Below are 19,959 nucleotides of genomic sequence, written 5' to 3'. Positions count from 1 at the left end.
CTTTTACCTTTTAAAACATATTGTTCTTCCTTTCTGCAAAACCTTTTCACTTTTGTATTCATAAAGGTGAATACATATTCGTATTTCGTCACCTCATATTCATGATATGTATCATATTCGCCACCATGTGTATTCATTACACCCTTAATTTCCATTACAAGTAGTCTATATGTTTTCTAGAATACAAATCAGAATACTGGTTCTATAAGTAAAAACATTTTAAAATTATAATCTAGATCAATTTTTAGAGTGCAAACAAATGTAAAAAGTAAAATACTAAATTACCGTACAGACACTGTTACAAGTCACGTGATCATGTCTATACTAGTATTCCAAAACTAACCAACATTTTGTCTTCACAAGCACTCAGAAAAATGTTCTGCAAGAACAAAAGCAAATTAAACAAATAAAAAATGCTAATGCTAAAAATGCATTTGAATTTTGATTATGGTTTGTAATAAAATCTATTCAAAATATGAAGATTTTCGCATTTTTCATTCAGCTCATTTCGATGCCATACTGGTGGAAGCTGTGAAAATGTTGTAAACATACCTGACATTATACACAATATATAAAAATGTTTGAAAATCTTTGGCTTTAATGATAGTCCAACTCTAGTATTTCACTACTACAAAGTTACAGATTCTGATATGACTGAACCGTACAATAGTGTGCTAATATATAATATTCCAAAAGTCCCTGGTCAACATTGAAAGTAAACATAAAGAGCCAAATTTACAAAGGCTGTTTTTGTTTTACACACGTGTAACTACATATATTTGTCATACATTTTAAAAAAACAAGCTTTGTAAAAATCAATTGTGTAAAAATTTTATTTTAATCTTTAAATTCAATCATTTTAATTTTTAAAAGCATAATATACAATATCAGTAACAATACATGACTGTAACCTTTAATATTTGATTGCACAAATTGTGCTAAAAGTAATATATGACTTCTTCAGCTGTAACCTTCATGTGTGACCTTCAGGACTTCATGCATGTTACATATATCTGTATAACAAATTAATCTTGCCTTTTTGACAGTTTTTTTTATCAAGTAAAAACAAAATGTCATCATATGTGAAAATTACTAACCAAACATGAACATTAATGACCAAACATCAGATTTTGGTGCTAATACTGAAATTGTTACAGATGTATATGTAACAGTGTAACAAAAACTTGTGCAATCACAATGACTTCTATCACTGGTGGACAACGTAATTTTACAGTAACTTATCTTAACTGCACACAGCTGAGATCGGAAGATTGATTGTGACCAACTCCACACCGTGATAATTCTATTAAAAGTGACGTCAGTATCTAGTCACTAAGACCTCACAAATAACCTCTAGATAACCTCTCACAATATCACAACTAGCACTCATACAGAGAATACAACAAATATTGAAATAACAGGCTTGGCAAAAGTGGCTTCACTTATTCAACTTGGTGTGGACATTAAAATAATTTAAAAAACAACAACAAGGTCTGATCACCACTGTCTGGTTTAACCAGCATTTTGGTGACCTCATGTCATGACACGTGATTAATTTAAAACCTCATTCTCCGCAAGTCGGATGACTTCACATTTTAAAATTAATAGCAAAATAAAACCTCATAAATGATCATATAAAATGGCAATTTACTGTTAAATGACATCCAAATCTGCATACGACTTCATGGTAATTGCATTTGATCTTCATATAACTGGCACCTTGTATAACAATCATCTTTTAAAAGGGCTTTTGAGATATGTCCATTCTGTGCATGTGTTAAATATCTCTGTGTCGACCTGCTCTTAAAGAGACAGACTCTAGATTTTAAACACTGCAGCATATTTTTCACTATTAGAGCCGTTTATGAGCACTGAAATCAAACATTACTTGTATTTTATTCTTTAGATTATTCATTTCCGTACAACCAGTGTTTTTGATCATCCTGGTGTTTCTAATAGCACAAAATGCATTTTTCATATTTTTAAAAACGCACATGCGTCTGAGAAGCAATGGTTATTGAGTTGTGTTTTAGTCTTATTTTTAAAGGTATTTCAACATCACAGACTCTTGTTTCACTCTGTTGTATCTAAATTTGTTACAGCTTTGTAAACTAACCAAACTTAGTGTCCATTTTTATGGATTAAAACTAGTCTAGGTGAAAAATATGCGTTAAGTGTTTAAACAACTAGGGTCTGTCCCTTTAAAGGCTATGTTATGTTAATCCATCAGGTGGATTATAACAGACAGGATCAACTGTACAGGTGTTTTTACTGATGGATTTAGTTTCTTCACATTAAACGATGCATTACTCAAAACAAGTGGAGGGTCAGTAAACATACGTACTGTATATGCCATGCATTTCACCGCATTACTACTACACTGGATGCAACAATATTTTCACTGCTATGGCACTGAACACTGTGTCTGTGCTTTATATGCAAATGCAGAAGCTCAATCCTGAATGACTTATAACTGTAGCACTGTCAGTCTTAATCAATTAATAAATGTAACAAAACATTGTATTGAATACACAGCAATATTCATACAGCATTTGTGCAACATTGTTTGTGTGAATTTTTATCTTGGAGCCCAAACCTTATCTCCTAATGTCATGTTCTTACAATGCTTAATGGAATTCAAACTCCTAACAAGCTAACATTTTAACATATATAGTTGGGTGTTTTTTTATTATTTCTGTTCATTTTGTTGAAACCACCAGTGTCACAAATACAGACATCAATGATTGTTTTCTGCATTTGCTTATTATGCAGATTAGGTATTACACTCTCACAACCACAGAAATTCTGTTGCATGCAGTATAATGGTATTTTGGTAAACTTCACTTGCATATAAAACCCCCAACATATTTACTGTTCCTTAACTTGTTTTGAGTAGTATATATCTGTAATGAGTATTTTCAGTTTTGGCCTTGTGTTAATTTCCTGAAGTCTTCTTCTTCTTTTCGTTCCTTGTTTCTTCAAGTCATACGACTTTTGTTCTTTCTCTTCTCGCCTCTGTCTAGTATTCTCAGTACATAAAAGTCATTCTTCCACCATTTTGGCACATTTTTGTATTGATACAATGAGCAACGTCTCTTGAAATGCAAAAGCCATTAATAGTTTCCCTCTCTCTTTCACACGAGAAGGAATTCTACTCTCACAGCCAACACAAACCTCTGTGATGTCTTTGACAAGAGATGGAATTCCACTCTCTCACAGCCGACACAAACCTCTGTTATGTCTTTGACAAGAGATGGAATTCCATACTCTCACAGCCGACACAAACCTCTGTGATGTCTTTTACATCATACTGAGCAGAAGATCCATGGAATCTGTTGAGAACGATAGTGGACATCGATGACAACAATGTGTAGACCACACAGAGCCTCAGTTCACTATCAGCTGACTGTGCTGTTTTGGAAAAAACTCAGGCACATATCATGGTCTCGTTTGTCACCCCACCCGCCATTGGCCTTGGGGTCCCGCAGTTTGTAACGCGACTCCCCAGCCACTGTCAGCACATTTGGGAAGAAATACTGTTTGTTTTTGGCAATAAGATCAAGAACCTTCTTCAGTTTCCCATCAGGGTTGCAGCTCTTTCCTTTTACATGCATACCACTGAAACAGAAAAAGAAAAAAGTATACAGTGGAGAATCCAAAATTTTAAAATCTGGGGTTTGACTGACTGTCAGATGTTCCATCCTTACTTTAATCTACGTCTGCCACATAGCAACTTTTATTATCAGTAAAGGGTCCTTTAGTTGTACTTTCCCAGGACAACACATATCACAGCTTTTGACTTACCAGTCATGGATATTATGCTACAATGACACAGAGTGGATAGAGACCAAATGATTTGGATTTTGGAAGAGCAAGTCAAAAACATGTTCAGACTCAACAACTGGAGAACAAAGAAGGAAGAGGATATCATGTGACTGGAATAGGATATCATGTGACTGGAAGAGGCTAACACGTGACTGCACGAGGATATCACGAGACTAGACGTGGATATCACAAGACTGGACGAGGATGTCACGAGACTGGAAGAATATATCATGTGACTGGAAGAGGATATCATGTGACTTGAAGATGGTATCCTGGGTGTTCAGACCAGCCCACTGATTTGGGTGGAAATGTCATAGGCCATAGGTTGGGTATCATGAAAACTAACATCCTACATGGATGGCGGAGTGAAAAGGAAGAATTACTATGATGCAAATAAACTATGCTGACTGAAGACACTTACCACTCTCCTATATGGAAGACACTTACCACTCTCCTATATGGAAGACACTTACCACTCTCCTATATGGAAGACTCTCGAGGCTTTCATCTTCAGTAAGCGGATTTTGTTGGGAATACATTTCATACTTAAATGCTGAATTGTCCAATCCCAGTTGTAGTCATCATGTAAACAGAATTGCTGAAAAATAAAAACAAATCAAAGACTTGATGAAAACAGGTTTTCTTAAGTTTGACAAACTCCCAAAGAACATTTCAAGCTCAACTTGACAAGCAATATAAATCATGCAGCACTTAAAAATTACATATTATATTCAGTAAAACATAAAAAAATAAGATTTTTTAATTACTTGTCAATTACATACATGTTATCAGCATAAACACCATGTTCCTTTGATTGATATGGAGTTGATGAAGTTTATTTCTCGAGTTACTATTCTGTCTGTATTTTAGAACATTTGTTATCCTTGACCTACTTCAAGCATTCACTAGTTTCTAATACTTCAAAAAACATGTGCTTTACATTCATTTTACAGACACCCACCCATAAATGGCAGACGATACAAAAACAGATTTTGTAGATATTTATTTAAAATGGCCCAAGCTAAAATTTTAGTTTGTAAAATCTTGATTGTTATTCAGTGTGTTATTTTATCCTGCAATCACTGTATTCATTGTCAAGATATGGTGACTTGATGGAATAAATAATGATTTTTCCGACTATTCCTGTAAGATTGCAGGATAAAATAAATAACTGGTTACTGTCTTAAGATATTGGCTTTATCCTGCTCAGGTCGAATGGCATTCTAACCTTCGCAGGATAAAGCTGATATCTTAAGACAGTAACCAGTTATTCCCTATTTATCTATGGTACTTAACAAATAAACATTTCATGGAAAAACTTGCAATGTTTGAAACATTTTTAAAGTAATAAAACTATTTACATTTATATAATTTATGTTAAAGGAAACCAATTCTATACCTATAGCTTGAAAGATCAATTAATGTTTACTTTGAGTATACCTGAAGCTCACATATGATTTATGGCTGTTTGGTGTTAGTACAGGGTCTGCCAAAGAAAAGTGAGGACTATTTGTATTTTCTAGATTATTAAAGGGTTTTTTTCCACAAACAGATAGAGACTATTTCATAAGGGTTGTTTTTCGCAATGAGTGAAATATGATTTCCGCACATCACGAGTTGATATAAAAATTGTATTCGAAAAAACACTGTATGTAATAAAACCTTGTATTTAGTGTAAAGTTTAAGTATGAAAGACAATGTCTGGTACACTATGACATACTGTACTACTAAACAGCTTGTTCTTTGAGTTGTAGACATATCTGAAGTAATGTTCAACAATAAAATGTGGGAAATGTTTGCGTTCTCTTTTTGTTTTTAAAAATTTTCCAAAAATACAAATATTGCAAAACCTGACACTTATTTTGGCAAACCATATTATATATAATAACATGCTATAAACCAACACCAAATATTAAACAGAGAATAATACATAACTAACTAAAGAAAACAAAATGTTAATAATAAACAAAATAAAAATAATGAAACAAAGTGAAGCAGTGGTGTGAATGCCTGGTTTTAATAAAGCCATACATCATACTATAATTCCTCCTTTATCAGCTGAGCATCAGAATGGTTATTAGTACGTGTTAATTTCATGTTTCGTTTTAAGTACAGAGCGCTAGACACTTCTCCAACAAACCTAGATTATAATAGCTGTCTGGGTGAAAGCAAAGGTTACTGCACATTTAGAAAATATATTTTATAAATTAATATAAAACATGTAAGACGATCCTTTAAAAATGTTTTTGCTGTAACCTGATCTACCATTTTAGTACTGTCTGTTTGCACACAAAGATCTGGATTTGATTTTGAATTTTGAAAAAAGTATATTAATAAAATAATAATGATTTAAAAAATAATAATAATAAAAATAAAAAAATAAAAAAAAATATATTATATATATAGAAATAGTCCAGTTTACATAGAGGACTGGTTTAGACCAGAGTTCATCCAGAGTTATGGTTCTTGAATAATTGACAACTCGTGATCACCAATGACATTTGAACCCATGGATGGTTGGGAAACACAGTCATACAAGCCAGACTTGCAATCGATTACTTCACAGACATAAAAAAAAATACTTAAAGGGACATTCCTGAGTTTACTGCAATTTTTAAGATGTTATCGACTAACAGAGACTTTTTAACGATTGTAATTACATATCAAATATATTTTTCTACATAAAATATTACTGGCTACATATTAAACGTGTTTCTGGTCGTTCTAATATTTATACTAGGTTAAATTTCATTTTATTTTCTAAAACATTATTTATTCGTACGTACGAAATTATTTGAATACAAAATCCAGATCTAACGGCCTACCGCAATAAGAGTAAACTTCAAACGAGTGTGATTACAGTTTGTATTTGATCTTGCGAAGGAGTCCTGATTACTCGGCAAGTGACGATCATTGTTCAACTAATTAAGCAGCCTGTCGTTCAGTCAAATCCCAATCCGGTGTAGACAGAGGTAATTAATGCATGAACGGTTCTTTCATTCTTGATTTTTGATCCAGAGCCGGAGTAGACAGAATATGGATATCTAAGAGATAAATGATAGCTGGACGGGACTTTAGAAATGGACCGGTTTATGCAGAGATCCGGATTACACAGAATCCGGTTTAGACAGAGTCCACTGTATATATATATATATATTTATTTTTTTTCCTTTAAAAAATACCTTTTACATTGTCAGCATTTACATGTAAACATAGATGGGGGGGGGAGATGGGAATGGGGGGGGGATGGGGGTGGTGAAGTATGTATGATTGTAAAAACACTGAAATATATCTATATATATAGATAGATATATCCGAAACAAAAGTAGAAATTATGCCTGAAAAAAATAATTCAGTGCAATTTTTGATTTATAATGTTAAGTAAATCCTACATTTCTTAAAGTTTGTCTGGGCAGTTAAAAAATTTCAGTATTTTTATGAGCTCACTTAAATATGCTACTTACAAGCTTGTAAATGTATGTTTTACAAACAATGGGGACATGCTGATCCAGTATCTGGATGCAAATCTAAGAGCAATTAACATACTCATAAGCCCCCTAGAACATGAACAAATGCTAGATAGTTGATTGCCATGACAAACAGTAATCAACAAACAATGGGTGCTAATGGTAATAATGATTTACATGACGGAACCTCATGCCTGCTTGGATGAGCCTAATTTTTACAATTTATTTGTCCTGGTGGGCAACATCTCTTTCAATTCTTTTGGTTGTTATATTAATGGTTCTTTTTCAAAACATACTTTTTATATTGTCAGCATTTACATAGATGGGGGGAGATGGGGATGGGGGGGGGTGAAGTATGTATGATTGTATGATTGTAAAAACACTGAAATATTAACCACTCAAAGCAACTTTCACCATAAGCATGTCGTCACCTTTTATTTTATATTCCTTTCCCACAAAATAAAAAACCCTCTTTTTAAAAATTTATTTATAGATCTGACAACTGAATATTTTTTTTTAAATATTAAAAAAATCAGTCCAAAAATACAAACTACTAAATATTTTCACCAAATGACATGTCTGTTATATATTTTAAAAATAGCAAACTGTAATTACTATTTAATACTGGCAAATACATTTTCGAAGATATTAATTTTCACTGATTTACTAGGTAATCTGGCCACAAAAAATAAATATTAAGAAATTTTATTAGTCAGTAACAATAATACAATTACTAGTTTGAATTACCAGTGTCAAAAAACCTCCCAACAAAAATGTAATTTTAAAATAGTATAAAGTTACTCAAATAAATTACTAAACAAAAACAAAGAATATGAAATAATATGAACTATTAAAGAGAAAAGAAGACTTCTCCAGCATAACCCAGAATTAAAAGCATGAATATTTGAATCTCCAGTCAGAGGTGTAATTATAATGGTGCAATAAAGCTGGAGCTAACAAAAAAGTTTTGTTCATCAAAAATTAAAAACAATATTAATTATTACTGAGGTTTTACTATGAAACATATTTTAGAACCTAAAAATATGACACTGAAACTACCATCATCATTTAAACTTCTTCTGAATTTATTCCCTAAGAATTGAACAGAACGACATACATGTAATATTCTTCATTGAACTCAATCACATTGTTAATTAATTATCAGCCATCTTGTGTTATGATACATGTTGAAAATCTTGAGATCGAATCTAACAATGAGACTACTTTCAGCAATTGGAATTCTGAATCCATCACAACACTTGACAGGAAGATGTTTGGGCATTTTCGCTTCTTTTTTTTTCTCTCAAAATATAACTGAACCTTAATCTGAATGTTTGTGTTTTTTTCAGAAATGTTTTGATTATGTTCGACATTACAAAAGGTTACACCTGACACCTTCCAACATTATAATTATACTCTCTGACTGCAGTCAATAAAATAATATACTTTCTTCTTAGATGATTCTGTAATGCAGGAATTGATTCTGAAAAACAAATTAATTTATTTGAAACTTCAATGGCTGGACCCACCCCATCACCACAGGGACATCACCTCAGCCATTTAGAACCTTGTATACACACCTGCAACAAGGAATATATTTACTATTACCAGTCAGAAAATATCTCACGCTGATACAGCCTACAATAAACAGATTCCACCCAAGCTATTCTCTAAACAGAATTCAAGGAAATATGCCAGTTTAACAATTAGGAGTATAAAGAGTGCTGAATTAAACAGATACAAACCAAGCTATTCTCTAAACGGGATTCAAGGAAATGTGCCAGTTTAACAATTAGGAGTATAAAGAGTGCTGAATTAAACAGATTCCACCCAATCTACTCTCTAAACGGGATTCAAGGAAATGTGCCAGTTTAACAATTAAGAGTATAAAGAGTGCTGAATTAAACAGATTCCACAAATTTCAATAGTAATTTTAAATTGGAATTTTTCTAGCATTCTGAAAATGGAAACCTCATGTACCCAGTTTATTGTTATTGTAAGGAGATGTAAAGTGACATCATTGGAATACTAACATCATTCAAATTCAAAATTAGCGGTATTATTACATTACTTCATCATATTAAAATAAAAACTGGTCTACTAACATTGACCCGTGTCAAAATTCTATAACAAGCCGACAATGTGTTTACAGGTCGGTATGTTTTTATTTTTCATATTTCTGAACAAAATATTACCAATAAATTTTACAAGATGAAAGAAATAAAAAGTACTTTTTGTCAAGTATATCATATAAAAAAATTAACTTTGGATATGTTATATTTATTGTGTACGAAGCTAAAACAAGGGTGCGAAGAGTGACTGTTGTCAACCTTAAAAGGAGGCTTAATAAAATTGTGGTATGTGTAACCAATGAACTGCAGCATGTTTCTTCTGTGATCATTTCATAAATATCTCATCTCAACAGAGCATGCTACCATTGTAAATACTCTTTATCACGTATGACATTTCAAAACATATCCAGTGAGTGAAAGTGAGTTGGATACGTTTTTAAACAAGTTATAAGATAAATGGTATTTAACATGTTGTATAAATTAAGTGCTGTACTCTACATGTATTTCTTATAATTAACTCATATAACCTTGAAAATCAGTTTAAAATTTTTTTTTATGTTCTATCCAACTCAAACTTATTGCACAGTTGACCTACAATTAGAATTTATCAATGGTGTTAAATTTCAGTTGACAATTTGGATTTGACATCTCATTATGATCTAAGTGTAGGTCATCATTTAGAAACATCCAATCTGATGTCTGTATATCAATGACCAACATATGTGGGATAATGCTGTGGGATAATGCTGTGGGATAATACACATGTCAAACCGTGTTTTCACTATCGGTGTAAGAACAGGAGTCATACACCATATACTGATACTCCAGTAAAAATCTGTTCATATTTATTTACATCAGTTTAATGGGAGCTATCACTCTAGCTCCCCATCACTCCCCTAGACTAGTTGAAAGAGAGTAATTTTCAGCAACACCCCCTCCCCCCCCCCCCCCACCATAGCATGTGAATTTTGAAGATTTTTTTTTTCTTCAACAAATGGCTTAAATATCCATGCTGAATACAGTAAGATCTTAAATCGCTCCTCATAATCTAAGTTAGGGGAGCAGTAAACCACTCCCCACAATTTGTTTTCATGGTGAGGTCTACAGTGACAACTAAAATGTCACCAGTTTTTGCAAATAAAGGAACAGAATTACAATCACTGCCCTATTAGTGTTTCTGTTTACCAATAATCAAACCACAAGCGGCTGTTTAGTAAAAAGTCAATATATGTCTTCATAAGCTGCTCGCAATATTTACTAACATTAATTGCATGTTAACTGCATCCTTACAATTCATCCCATTGCTTTAAATTACATCCATTCAGCATATCAGTGCACTTTGGTTACCAATAACTGCAGCAATATTCTCAAATATTCTCAATTATCTATCAGCAGAGCTGTGCCTCAAAATATTATATTTTCTAAAAGACTGGCCAGCAGTTGAAAATCACCTGGAACTGCTCCAGACATTATAATAAAAGTTAACCCTTTCACCTCTAGATTTCTTCCATGTACTATTCATTCTGTTGAGATTGCCACAAGAATACAGGCCTGTGTGCAGGAAATTGTGCAGGCTGTCTTGTGGACTATCTGTACACATGCCAAGAGTAGTCATCGGAACAGGGAGGTGGTGGGTTAGAAAACAGAAGATTATGCATTTCCAACAAGCCCAAAACAGGGTTTGACAAATCCACAAACCTTTGGTCCCAGCTAGTGAAATTTTGGTCTGGGCTAGTAGAAATTATCAACTGCATTACTATAATACATAGGACACTAGCCAAGGCTTTGCCCTCGGTCCTGGCTAGTGGATTGTTGGTCTGGGCTTGCAGAAATAATCAGCTGTATTACTATAATACATAGGGCACTACCCAAATCTTCTGTGACAGCTAGAGATGTTCTCAAACATTTGTCGAACACTGTTTAAAATGTACTTTCTAATCAGTGAATTAAAAAAGAAATATGGATGATGAATAGAAAATGTCAGTTCTGCCCCACAGGGTCTACCTTCATCCATGATTTCTGCTTGACACTTGCTGATAAAAGAAGTAACCTGGCTTTTAATTTGATTTGATGCCTTGAATCCAGCAGACAGGGAGAAAAGTCATCCTGGATCACTGTGGCACTGATTGCATGCAATACATGACACAAGGTGGTAACAAAAACATCTCAAATAAAATACACAAAAACCACTGTGACAAGATTAATATAACAGAAAAAGACGTAATGTACCTGACTGCACTGCTTAATAGCCTGCCACAGTTTACGGTTGAATACCATGCCCATGTTGTGTCTTGATGAAATCCAGTATGCTTTCTCAGCCTAGAATTAAAATGATTAAATCATCTTAATGATCACCTTAACACACAATACAGTACTCTGTTCAGTACTTTATGAACATACCATCTTTATCACAACTTGACAAATGGTTTTTCTATGTAGTCAATAATTTAAATTAATTCAAGTCAAACAATCAGTTTCCATACCTTTCCAGAATTCATTTTGTAGTTTTGAATTTTGTCGTAGTTTCCGATGACAAACATACGACAGTCCTTGCAGTCTCTGTAAATAAAAGAATATATCTGGATCACACACAAACTCTCATGGAACAGTCAGATCAGTTAAAAAAACCCAAGCAGTTTAAGTTCATTACATTTTTTAGAATATTATATACAAATATATTGTTTTATTTAAATCCAAAATATTAATAGTTTTAAAACAATTTGAAACCATGTTTTACACAAATAAATTAAGTGATGTTATTTAATTTAAATTAAGCTAATTTTAGACAAAGTTCCTTCCTGTACACTAATACGGATATTATTTAAAATTTTCTACCAGAACAAAAATTTACTCTTATTTTAAAATGCATATTTTTTCATTTTAATATTGTTTTAGACATAAATACTAAGCTACAGCTATCAGTATTATTATTCATTTTAAGCTCAATTAATATAAAAATCTTTCCTGGAAAAAATTTAAATTAGTCTGTATTATTTATTTTAGCTGCTAAGCTAAGCATACATTTTGTCTTTTGGACAAATTTCTTCCTAGAAAACAAAGTACTATGTTCTAAACACACAGGTATAGGTTACGAACTTGAGTTGTAGGTTGTGCATCATCTGCAGCATGGTGAGAGCGTCCTCGGTGAGGAAGTAGTCATCCTCCAGCAGCAGCACCATCCCCTCATAGTTGATGAGCACGTCAACACCCTCAAACACATGGTTCAGCTGCAACAGCAACACCAGCAACATGGAAATATTAATGCTACACTATCACAAATTCAAACTTTTCTTTTTACACACCCATGTGAAAGATGACCTATTAAAGATAATTTTCATCTCCAGCATACACTGGAGATCACTTCTGAGACTTGTATTTGGTTGCAGGGAACATTTTGTTTTCAAAATCTTGATTAGCAATATTTCTAGTCAATTGAAAATTTATTATTAATTACTTTTTAATTTGTTTAATCGTGTAGCGATCTCTGAATCTTGCGTAGCAAATCGAGACACAATACTGAACAAAATGATCCCGGTGTTGCTGTATGGTAATGACCCAGTCACCACAGCCATACCATTCAATAAAATAAGCATTACCAAAATTGATTGTTATAACCAAGAGAAAAACAGCCAGACAAAGACAGACAGCCAGACAGATAGATAACTCCTGTAATTGCCCACGGCAATCGGCAATGCTGTGGAATTTTTAATTATCCACAGCACTTTTTTGCCGTGGGACTATATTCAGGGTATTTCAGTGGCATGGGTTTTTTTATGATGGACATTTTCTTAATGGCAGAGGTTGGATAGAGATAGAGAGAGACTGACAGTCAAAGACAATCAGACAGACAGACAGAGAGAGAGAGAGAGAGAGAGAGAGAGAGAGAGAGAGAGAGAGAGAGAGAGAGAGAGAGAGAGAGAGAGAGAGAGAGAGAGAGAGAGAGAGAGAGAGAGAGAGAAGAAGAAGAAGATTGTTTTATTTAACGACGCCACTAGAGCACATTGATCTTTTATCTTATCATCGGCTATTGGACATCAAACATATGGTCATTCTGACACTGTTTTTACGACAGGCAGCAAGGGATCTTTTATTTGCGCTTCCCACAGGCAGGATAGCACAAACCATGGCCTTTGTTGAACCAGTTATGGATCACTGGTCGGTGCAAGTGGTTTACACCCACCCATTGAGCCTTGCGGAGCACTCACTCAGGGTTTGGAGTCAGTATCTGGATTAAAAATCCCATGCCTCGACTGGGATCCGAACCCAGTACCTACCAGCCTGTAGACCGATGGCCTGCCATGACGCCGGTCAAGAGAGAGAGAGAGACAGAGAGAGAGAGAGAGAGAGAGAGAGAGAGAGAGAGAGAGAGAGAGAGAGAGAGAGAGAGAGAGAGAGAGAGAGAGACAGACAGACAGACAGAGACAGAGACAGACAGACAGACAGAGACAGACAGACACAGATTCACAGATACATAGGATAAAAACTTTATACATGTATCTTTCTTTCATATTTATAATTAATGTGAAACTGAAATAAAATATATAAAAAATAGTCACTGATCTTTTACCAGTATGAAACATAAAACAATACGGACAACTCCCAAAAGATTGTTTTCTGGGAGTGTTAATTGACTGCTTATGAAGAATTCATCACTGGCATGCTGCTAAAACCTTTCAATCAACCGGCTCACCTCGAGTTACATGTATGTGTAATTTTATTGCAACTTCAAGGTAGGTTAGTGCCAGGTCATGACAGTTATTAAGGCACCAAAAGTCTGTGGATTAAACATGCTGGAACATTATTAAACATTCATCAGGCAAATGAATAATATGCTTGTTTGCAGGAATCTGCCCATGGTGGTTGGCATTGGCTGGGCCCAGCTGGCACTAAGACTTGTACGAGCGACTTTAAAGTGACGGACCCTAGTTTTTAAACACTACGGTATATTTCTCACTTTAAACAGCCTTTTCAAAAATTAATAACTGACATGAGACATTATCTAGATTTTATTGTTTATATTATCCATTTCCGTACATGTGATGTGTTTCTGGTCATCCTGTTATTTCTAATTTTATTTTCTAATTCTAAAATAAATTTTTCATATTTTTTAGAAATGCACATACATGTACCATACCATAAGAGTTACAAAGATGAGATCTAATATATTTTTAAAGATGGTTAAGGCTCACCCGCTAATTTCGTGAACCTACATTCCATGCACAGGACCTTCTCTGGTTTAGAGTTTGGGCAAGGTTTTGTGCAACAATACCAACAGTTCGTAATTATTTTGTAATCCAATATATACATGCGAACATTTTACATATTGGATCTTCTGTGTTAAACCTTGTCCCTATGGGAACTTTTGGAGGAAATTAACACAGAAGACCATTCATGCTATTTGATAAGCCATACGATGTTCAGTTCATTCCATCCCTAGGAGCTTTATAAGCTGTTGTATTGCCATGGTCAACTAATTCAATTCATTTGCACAGTGTACGTTCTTGCCAGGCAGTTTGCTTCAGTTCAATATTGTCAGATATATTTTAATAGTCTTTTACTTAATGGTGGGAACATTTTTCAATACCTAAATAATTTTGGAACTTTCAGATTTGCTCAGCATGGTAAAACGTTATTAACACAATACTAATGCCAGACGATATATAAAGAGGCTGCATGCTAGAAAATAATTTGAGGGTACATAATAAAAACAAAATAGAAAATAATTACAAGGTGGTTATGGGTTTGAAATCATCTGAAATTGGACACTTACTTTATTTTATCTACTCTAACAAATTTTAAACAGCAGTTATCTTACTATAATCTTTCTAAAAAAATATGAAAATCTATCTATTAATTTCGAAGATTTTAGAGTAAGTAATTCTACCCTTTGTACCCTGTGGCAGAAACTGTGATATTGTATACCACTCAGCTCCAATACCAATACTAATTACGACATTATATATACAGCATCTGAGAAAAACAACTAGTATATTGGCACAGTGGACGGTAGTGGAATTCAAAGGCCAGCACTACATGACATATGTGTAACAGATGGTTTTGCTGAGTGGTGCATTCATTGCTAATGAAACCAATAGCAGTGATGACATTTTAACCATCGTATAAGTCAATACAAAAAAACTCAATTCAATTACTTCCAAAGGGGTAATCCAGCTCATCAATAATACAAATGAATCTGAAGGCCTTAATTCACTGAGACAATAAATGAGAGACGGGAAATGTGCATTATAAAACACATCACTGGGATTGGCACACCAAAACACTATGGTTTCTACTACAGTTTCTTCTTCTTCTTTTTGTTCATTCTAATCATGACTGTCGAGTCCTAAATAGGTTGCTTTTCCAAACTAAACGATTCTACCCGATATCAGGGTGAACTGAGCAGTTTTCTTAAGGAGTCACCATGTAATTTTTCTGCCAGGGATACGTAAGCAAGCCTCTTATTTGTTGGGGTGGGACGTATCCCAATGGTAAAGCATTCACTTGATGTGCGGTCGGTCTAGGATCAATCCCCATGGGTGGACCCATTGGGCTATTTCTCGTTCCAGCCAGTGCTCCACAACTGGTGTAACAAAGGCCGTGGTATGTACTATCCTGTCTGTGGGATGGTGCATATAAAAGATCCTTGTTGCTAATTGAAAAGAGCAGCCCATGAAGTGGCGACAGCGGGTTTGCTCTCTCAATATCTGTGTGGTCCCTAACCATATGTTCGACGTCATATAACCATAAATAAAATGTGTTGAGTGCGTCGTTAAATAAAACATTTCCTTCCTTCCTTCCTTATTTGTTGATGCTGGCTGCAATCTTGGAGGAAGTGGGTTGTTGTCTCTTCACCCTGTCCACATAGCCACGTTGCTGTATTCAAGAGCTTGAGTCTGTGTGGGTGGCTGTTCAGTCTGTTCTCAATCTAAAAATGATGACTTGCTCCTCCCTTGTCAATCCTTTGATTGAGTCATGTCCTTGGTTTTGTTTTGGGCTTTTTGTTTTGATTATATCCTTCAGCTCATTGTAATTAAACATGAATCTTATATGGGTCAGTATCAAAATTGGTAACATTTTGTGTTCTGGCTCTAAATTATATTATAAAATGTATATATTTCCCAATTTGTTTCACAGAATATTACTTTGACATCTATACACAAAACCACACATATTTGTAATATATTTCGGACATTAGTTTTTAAAAAATCAGTATTTTATTTCAGAAATTATGCCGAAATCTCATGTCCCTTGCAAGGGGTGAAGTTATATAAAGTTTAATATTGTGTCAAAAAATATAATATTCTTTAACTTTTTCTGCATAAATGTAATCATGAGATATTAAGTAACAATACTGTGCTATTATACTTTATTTTTGATAATTATATTTTACAATTTTTTTACTAAATATGTGTGTCCCTTATATATATGTCCATACTGTTACCTCTATCATAAAATGTTCATAATTGGAGCTCCATGAACTTGGTCTTGTTGTACTTTCTACAAAGGATCTTCCACCTTCTGTCTTATCATTTGAATGTGGCCTTAATTCAGTAACTTGTACCAGAAGACACACATTTTTGAACAAGTAAGTATATTTCTTTGCATACAAATTTTGAGCATCCATACTGTTACTGTCTTTGCATATGCCAAAATTAGAAATTAAATTTTAAAATATTTAAGGAAATTATGTTGTCTAAGAGCACACCATGTACCAACCAGGCATTCTACATTTGACCTTGACCGTGTGTACATAATTGCTAAAATATTGTAAAATTGTCCTAACTGTTATAGTCATACTTTTACTTCACCCCTTGCAAGGGACATGAAATTTCAGCATAATTTCTTAAATAAAATACAAATTTTTAAAAATTAATGTAGGAAATATATTACAAATATGTGTGGCTTTGTATATTGATGTCAAAGTAATATTCTATGAAAAATTGGGAAATAATATAATTTAGAGCCGGCACTCAAAATGTTACCAATTTTGATATTGACCCATATATGACCAGACAACATTTATTTATGCTATGTTTCTATATAGTGTTAGTGGCTATAGCACCTTTATTAATATCAGTAGGCCCATGGATTTTTAATGTACCTTTGCCTGCCTGAGAGCAATATACCCTGAAAAGAACAACCCCTGTTGTCCAGCTCTTACTCCCAGGATATTGATTTAAATAAACACACCCACTAAACCTGGCTGGAGTACACCCATTTTACACAAAAAGCACTACTTTTGCATGGGCCAGAATTACCACAAGAAAAGGTCTTCAATGTCAACAAGTTGCACATGTTTTCAAACTACATGCTGTCCCTTGTCAACTTGAGTCTAATAGTTGCCACTTCAAAGCTGTCTGCCATGAAATAATCACAATCATATTTCCGGATTTTGGTCAACCAAGTGGGAAGATAACTGTTATCTGTGGCCATATGCAATATAAAATTACATTTGTATTTTTATGCGTTATTTTTTTTCTCATGTGATAAATATTTCAGCTATCAGGTACCGTACATAAAAGAACCAAACATTTATATCCTTGTGTATTTTTGAGACAACTGATTAATTACAGAAAATTATTAGATTAATATTAATAGTTATATAAACTTTTGAAAACAAAAGTTTTATTTGTTAATTGGACTTGTAATATTCTTTCAAAATGTCTTAAAGACTTTTTGTTTCAAAACACATAGGGCCATCCAAAACTCAGAGGACTTCAAATAACTGACCCAGTTTTTGTTCACTATTTTACTGAATTATCAACATATTATCACTGTATTATTATTTATTACCCATGCACGGTTAAAAATAGCTTGGTTCATATCAAAATGATACGTCTCCCAAGAACATCAAATGGGACGTACATGTAACACTTTAAACTGACGTCATATGATGATGTCACCCATTAAGGAACTGCCATCTTATCGAAACGTCAACCAAATGAGATCGGTGATATAAATTAAAACCAATTATGGGTAATATATAGGATATTAAACTTGCTATCATTTCATATCATGTTTATATCCCTTGTGAAATAATTTTCATTGTTACTTGTTAAAGGTCGTGACAACAGAAAATTATTTCACTCAGGACATAAACATGATACAAAATGGAAGCTTGTTTAATATCCTATAATTATTAGTCATAAAAAAAACAATGCTGGAGATTCAAAGGTGTGAATACAAACTTACCTTCCATATCCAGTGGTGCTTGGCCTGGCAGTATTTAGCTTCACGGTAGTGTCCATACTTGTCTGGGTGTTCGGCGTTATTACACTTCTTAAGCTTAGCTCTGGAAACAGATAGTAAAATACAAATTACATGTACACATCATTACTACCGGTAAATGTTTGTTTTGTTTATTGACACCACTAGAGCACACTGATTTATTTATCATCTGCTATCTGAAGGAAAGAAAAGTTTTATTTAACGACACACTCAACACATTTTATTTACGGTTATATGGTGTTGGACATATGGTTCAGGACCACTTTATGGACTACTCTTTTCGATTAACAGCAATGGATCAGGTGTGCACTTTACCACTGGGCTACACTAACCTATGATAATGCAATTTGTTGGATACAGATGTCTTTTATCATATTACCAATGATAAGTTTACAATCTTACATATACAACATGGAAAGTGTGCTTAGAGTACAGTGGCAAACCAAGTAGAACACCGTGACATTTTTCTTGTTGATGATGACGTCTGATTTTTGGGGCACAATTACAGCAAGGATAGGACAGGATAATACATGTACTGACAGAAAACAAACGATAACATCAATCTGTCTGAGTTGGGAAAGAAAACAGAAAACAAGAATTCTATCTGATCCCGTCTAATCAAGATGAATGAATAATCAACGGAGTAAGTTCACAAACATTCTGTGAATAATCAGCTTTCTACCGATACTCCATGAATGAACAATTACTCAAGTGAAAACAATCAAGACTGAGACTACAGCAGGCTAATGTTTGTTTTCTTTAAAGGGACATACTGTAGTTGAACTAAGTAAAACTTGTATCTGAATTTTTTATGTTTTACAGGAGACGAAAAAACCTGTTTTGGTACAAGCTGATTCAGTGTAACAAATGGTTCTTAAGATCTATAACTTTATGAATAAAGTCATTTTAAACTGATGAATAGTTTTTATCAATAACTGAATCTGAATTACAGAAATGTCATTTACGAGTATTTCACTGTGAAAATCTGAATTAAAATTTACTTACTAGTTTTTCATATTAATAATGTCTTCATTTAGTATGACCATTATACCTACATTGTTTTTCAAATTACCCTAATACTTAAATCTAGCCATGTAAGGTGTATCATATTATAAACACTGCCAGTCTCAATTGTGTCCTGGGCCCTGTTCCACAACACAATCTTAGTGCTAAGATCACCTTAGGTGAATAACTATATTATGTACTTAAGGTGATCTTAACACTAAGATCGCTTCATGGATCGAGGCCCTGAATCAGTCAGCGTACTTGCCGTGTGTACTTGTACTCATTTTAACTGTTAACTGCCAGGTGCCCTTTGCTGGACGAGAAATTCCTCATTAAAATTAATAAAATTTAATATATCTTGC

At 33.8% G+C, this 19,959-nt stretch overlaps 1 protein-coding gene across 1 annotated transcript in view; it reads right to left on the bottom strand.

Moving 5' to 3' along the window:
* Window positions 1-2,056: 2,056 nt before the first annotated feature.
* Window positions 2,057-19,959, bottom strand: part of LOC121383477 (alpha-1,6-mannosyl-glycoprotein 2-beta-N-acetylglucosaminyltransferase-like) — a 73,970-nt gene continuing 56,067 nt past the window's right edge. The window contains exons 4-9 of the mRNA XM_041513546.1: window positions 18,557-18,656; window positions 12,461-12,591; window positions 11,848-11,923; window positions 11,594-11,683; window positions 4,299-4,423; window positions 2,057-3,618 (exon numbers count right to left, since the gene is read on the bottom strand). Coding sequence (XP_041369480.1) covers window positions 3,399-3,618; window positions 4,299-4,423; window positions 11,594-11,683; window positions 11,848-11,923; window positions 12,461-12,591; window positions 18,557-18,656 — 742 coding nt within the window. The 3' untranslated portion in view covers window positions 2,057-3,398. The remainder of the gene's footprint in view (window positions 3,619-4,298; window positions 4,424-11,593; window positions 11,684-11,847; window positions 11,924-12,460; window positions 12,592-18,556; window positions 18,657-19,959) is intronic.

This window comes from Gigantopelta aegis, chromosome 10 (genome assembly GCF_016097555.1).
Source record: "Gigantopelta aegis isolate Gae_Host chromosome 10, Gae_host_genome, whole genome shotgun sequence".
Classification (NCBI taxonomy): domain Eukaryota; kingdom Metazoa; phylum Mollusca; class Gastropoda; order Neomphalida; family Peltospiridae; genus Gigantopelta; species Gigantopelta aegis.
The sequence above is the reverse complement of the archived record's forward strand: the minus strand, read 5'-3'. Positions and strand labels throughout refer to the sequence as shown.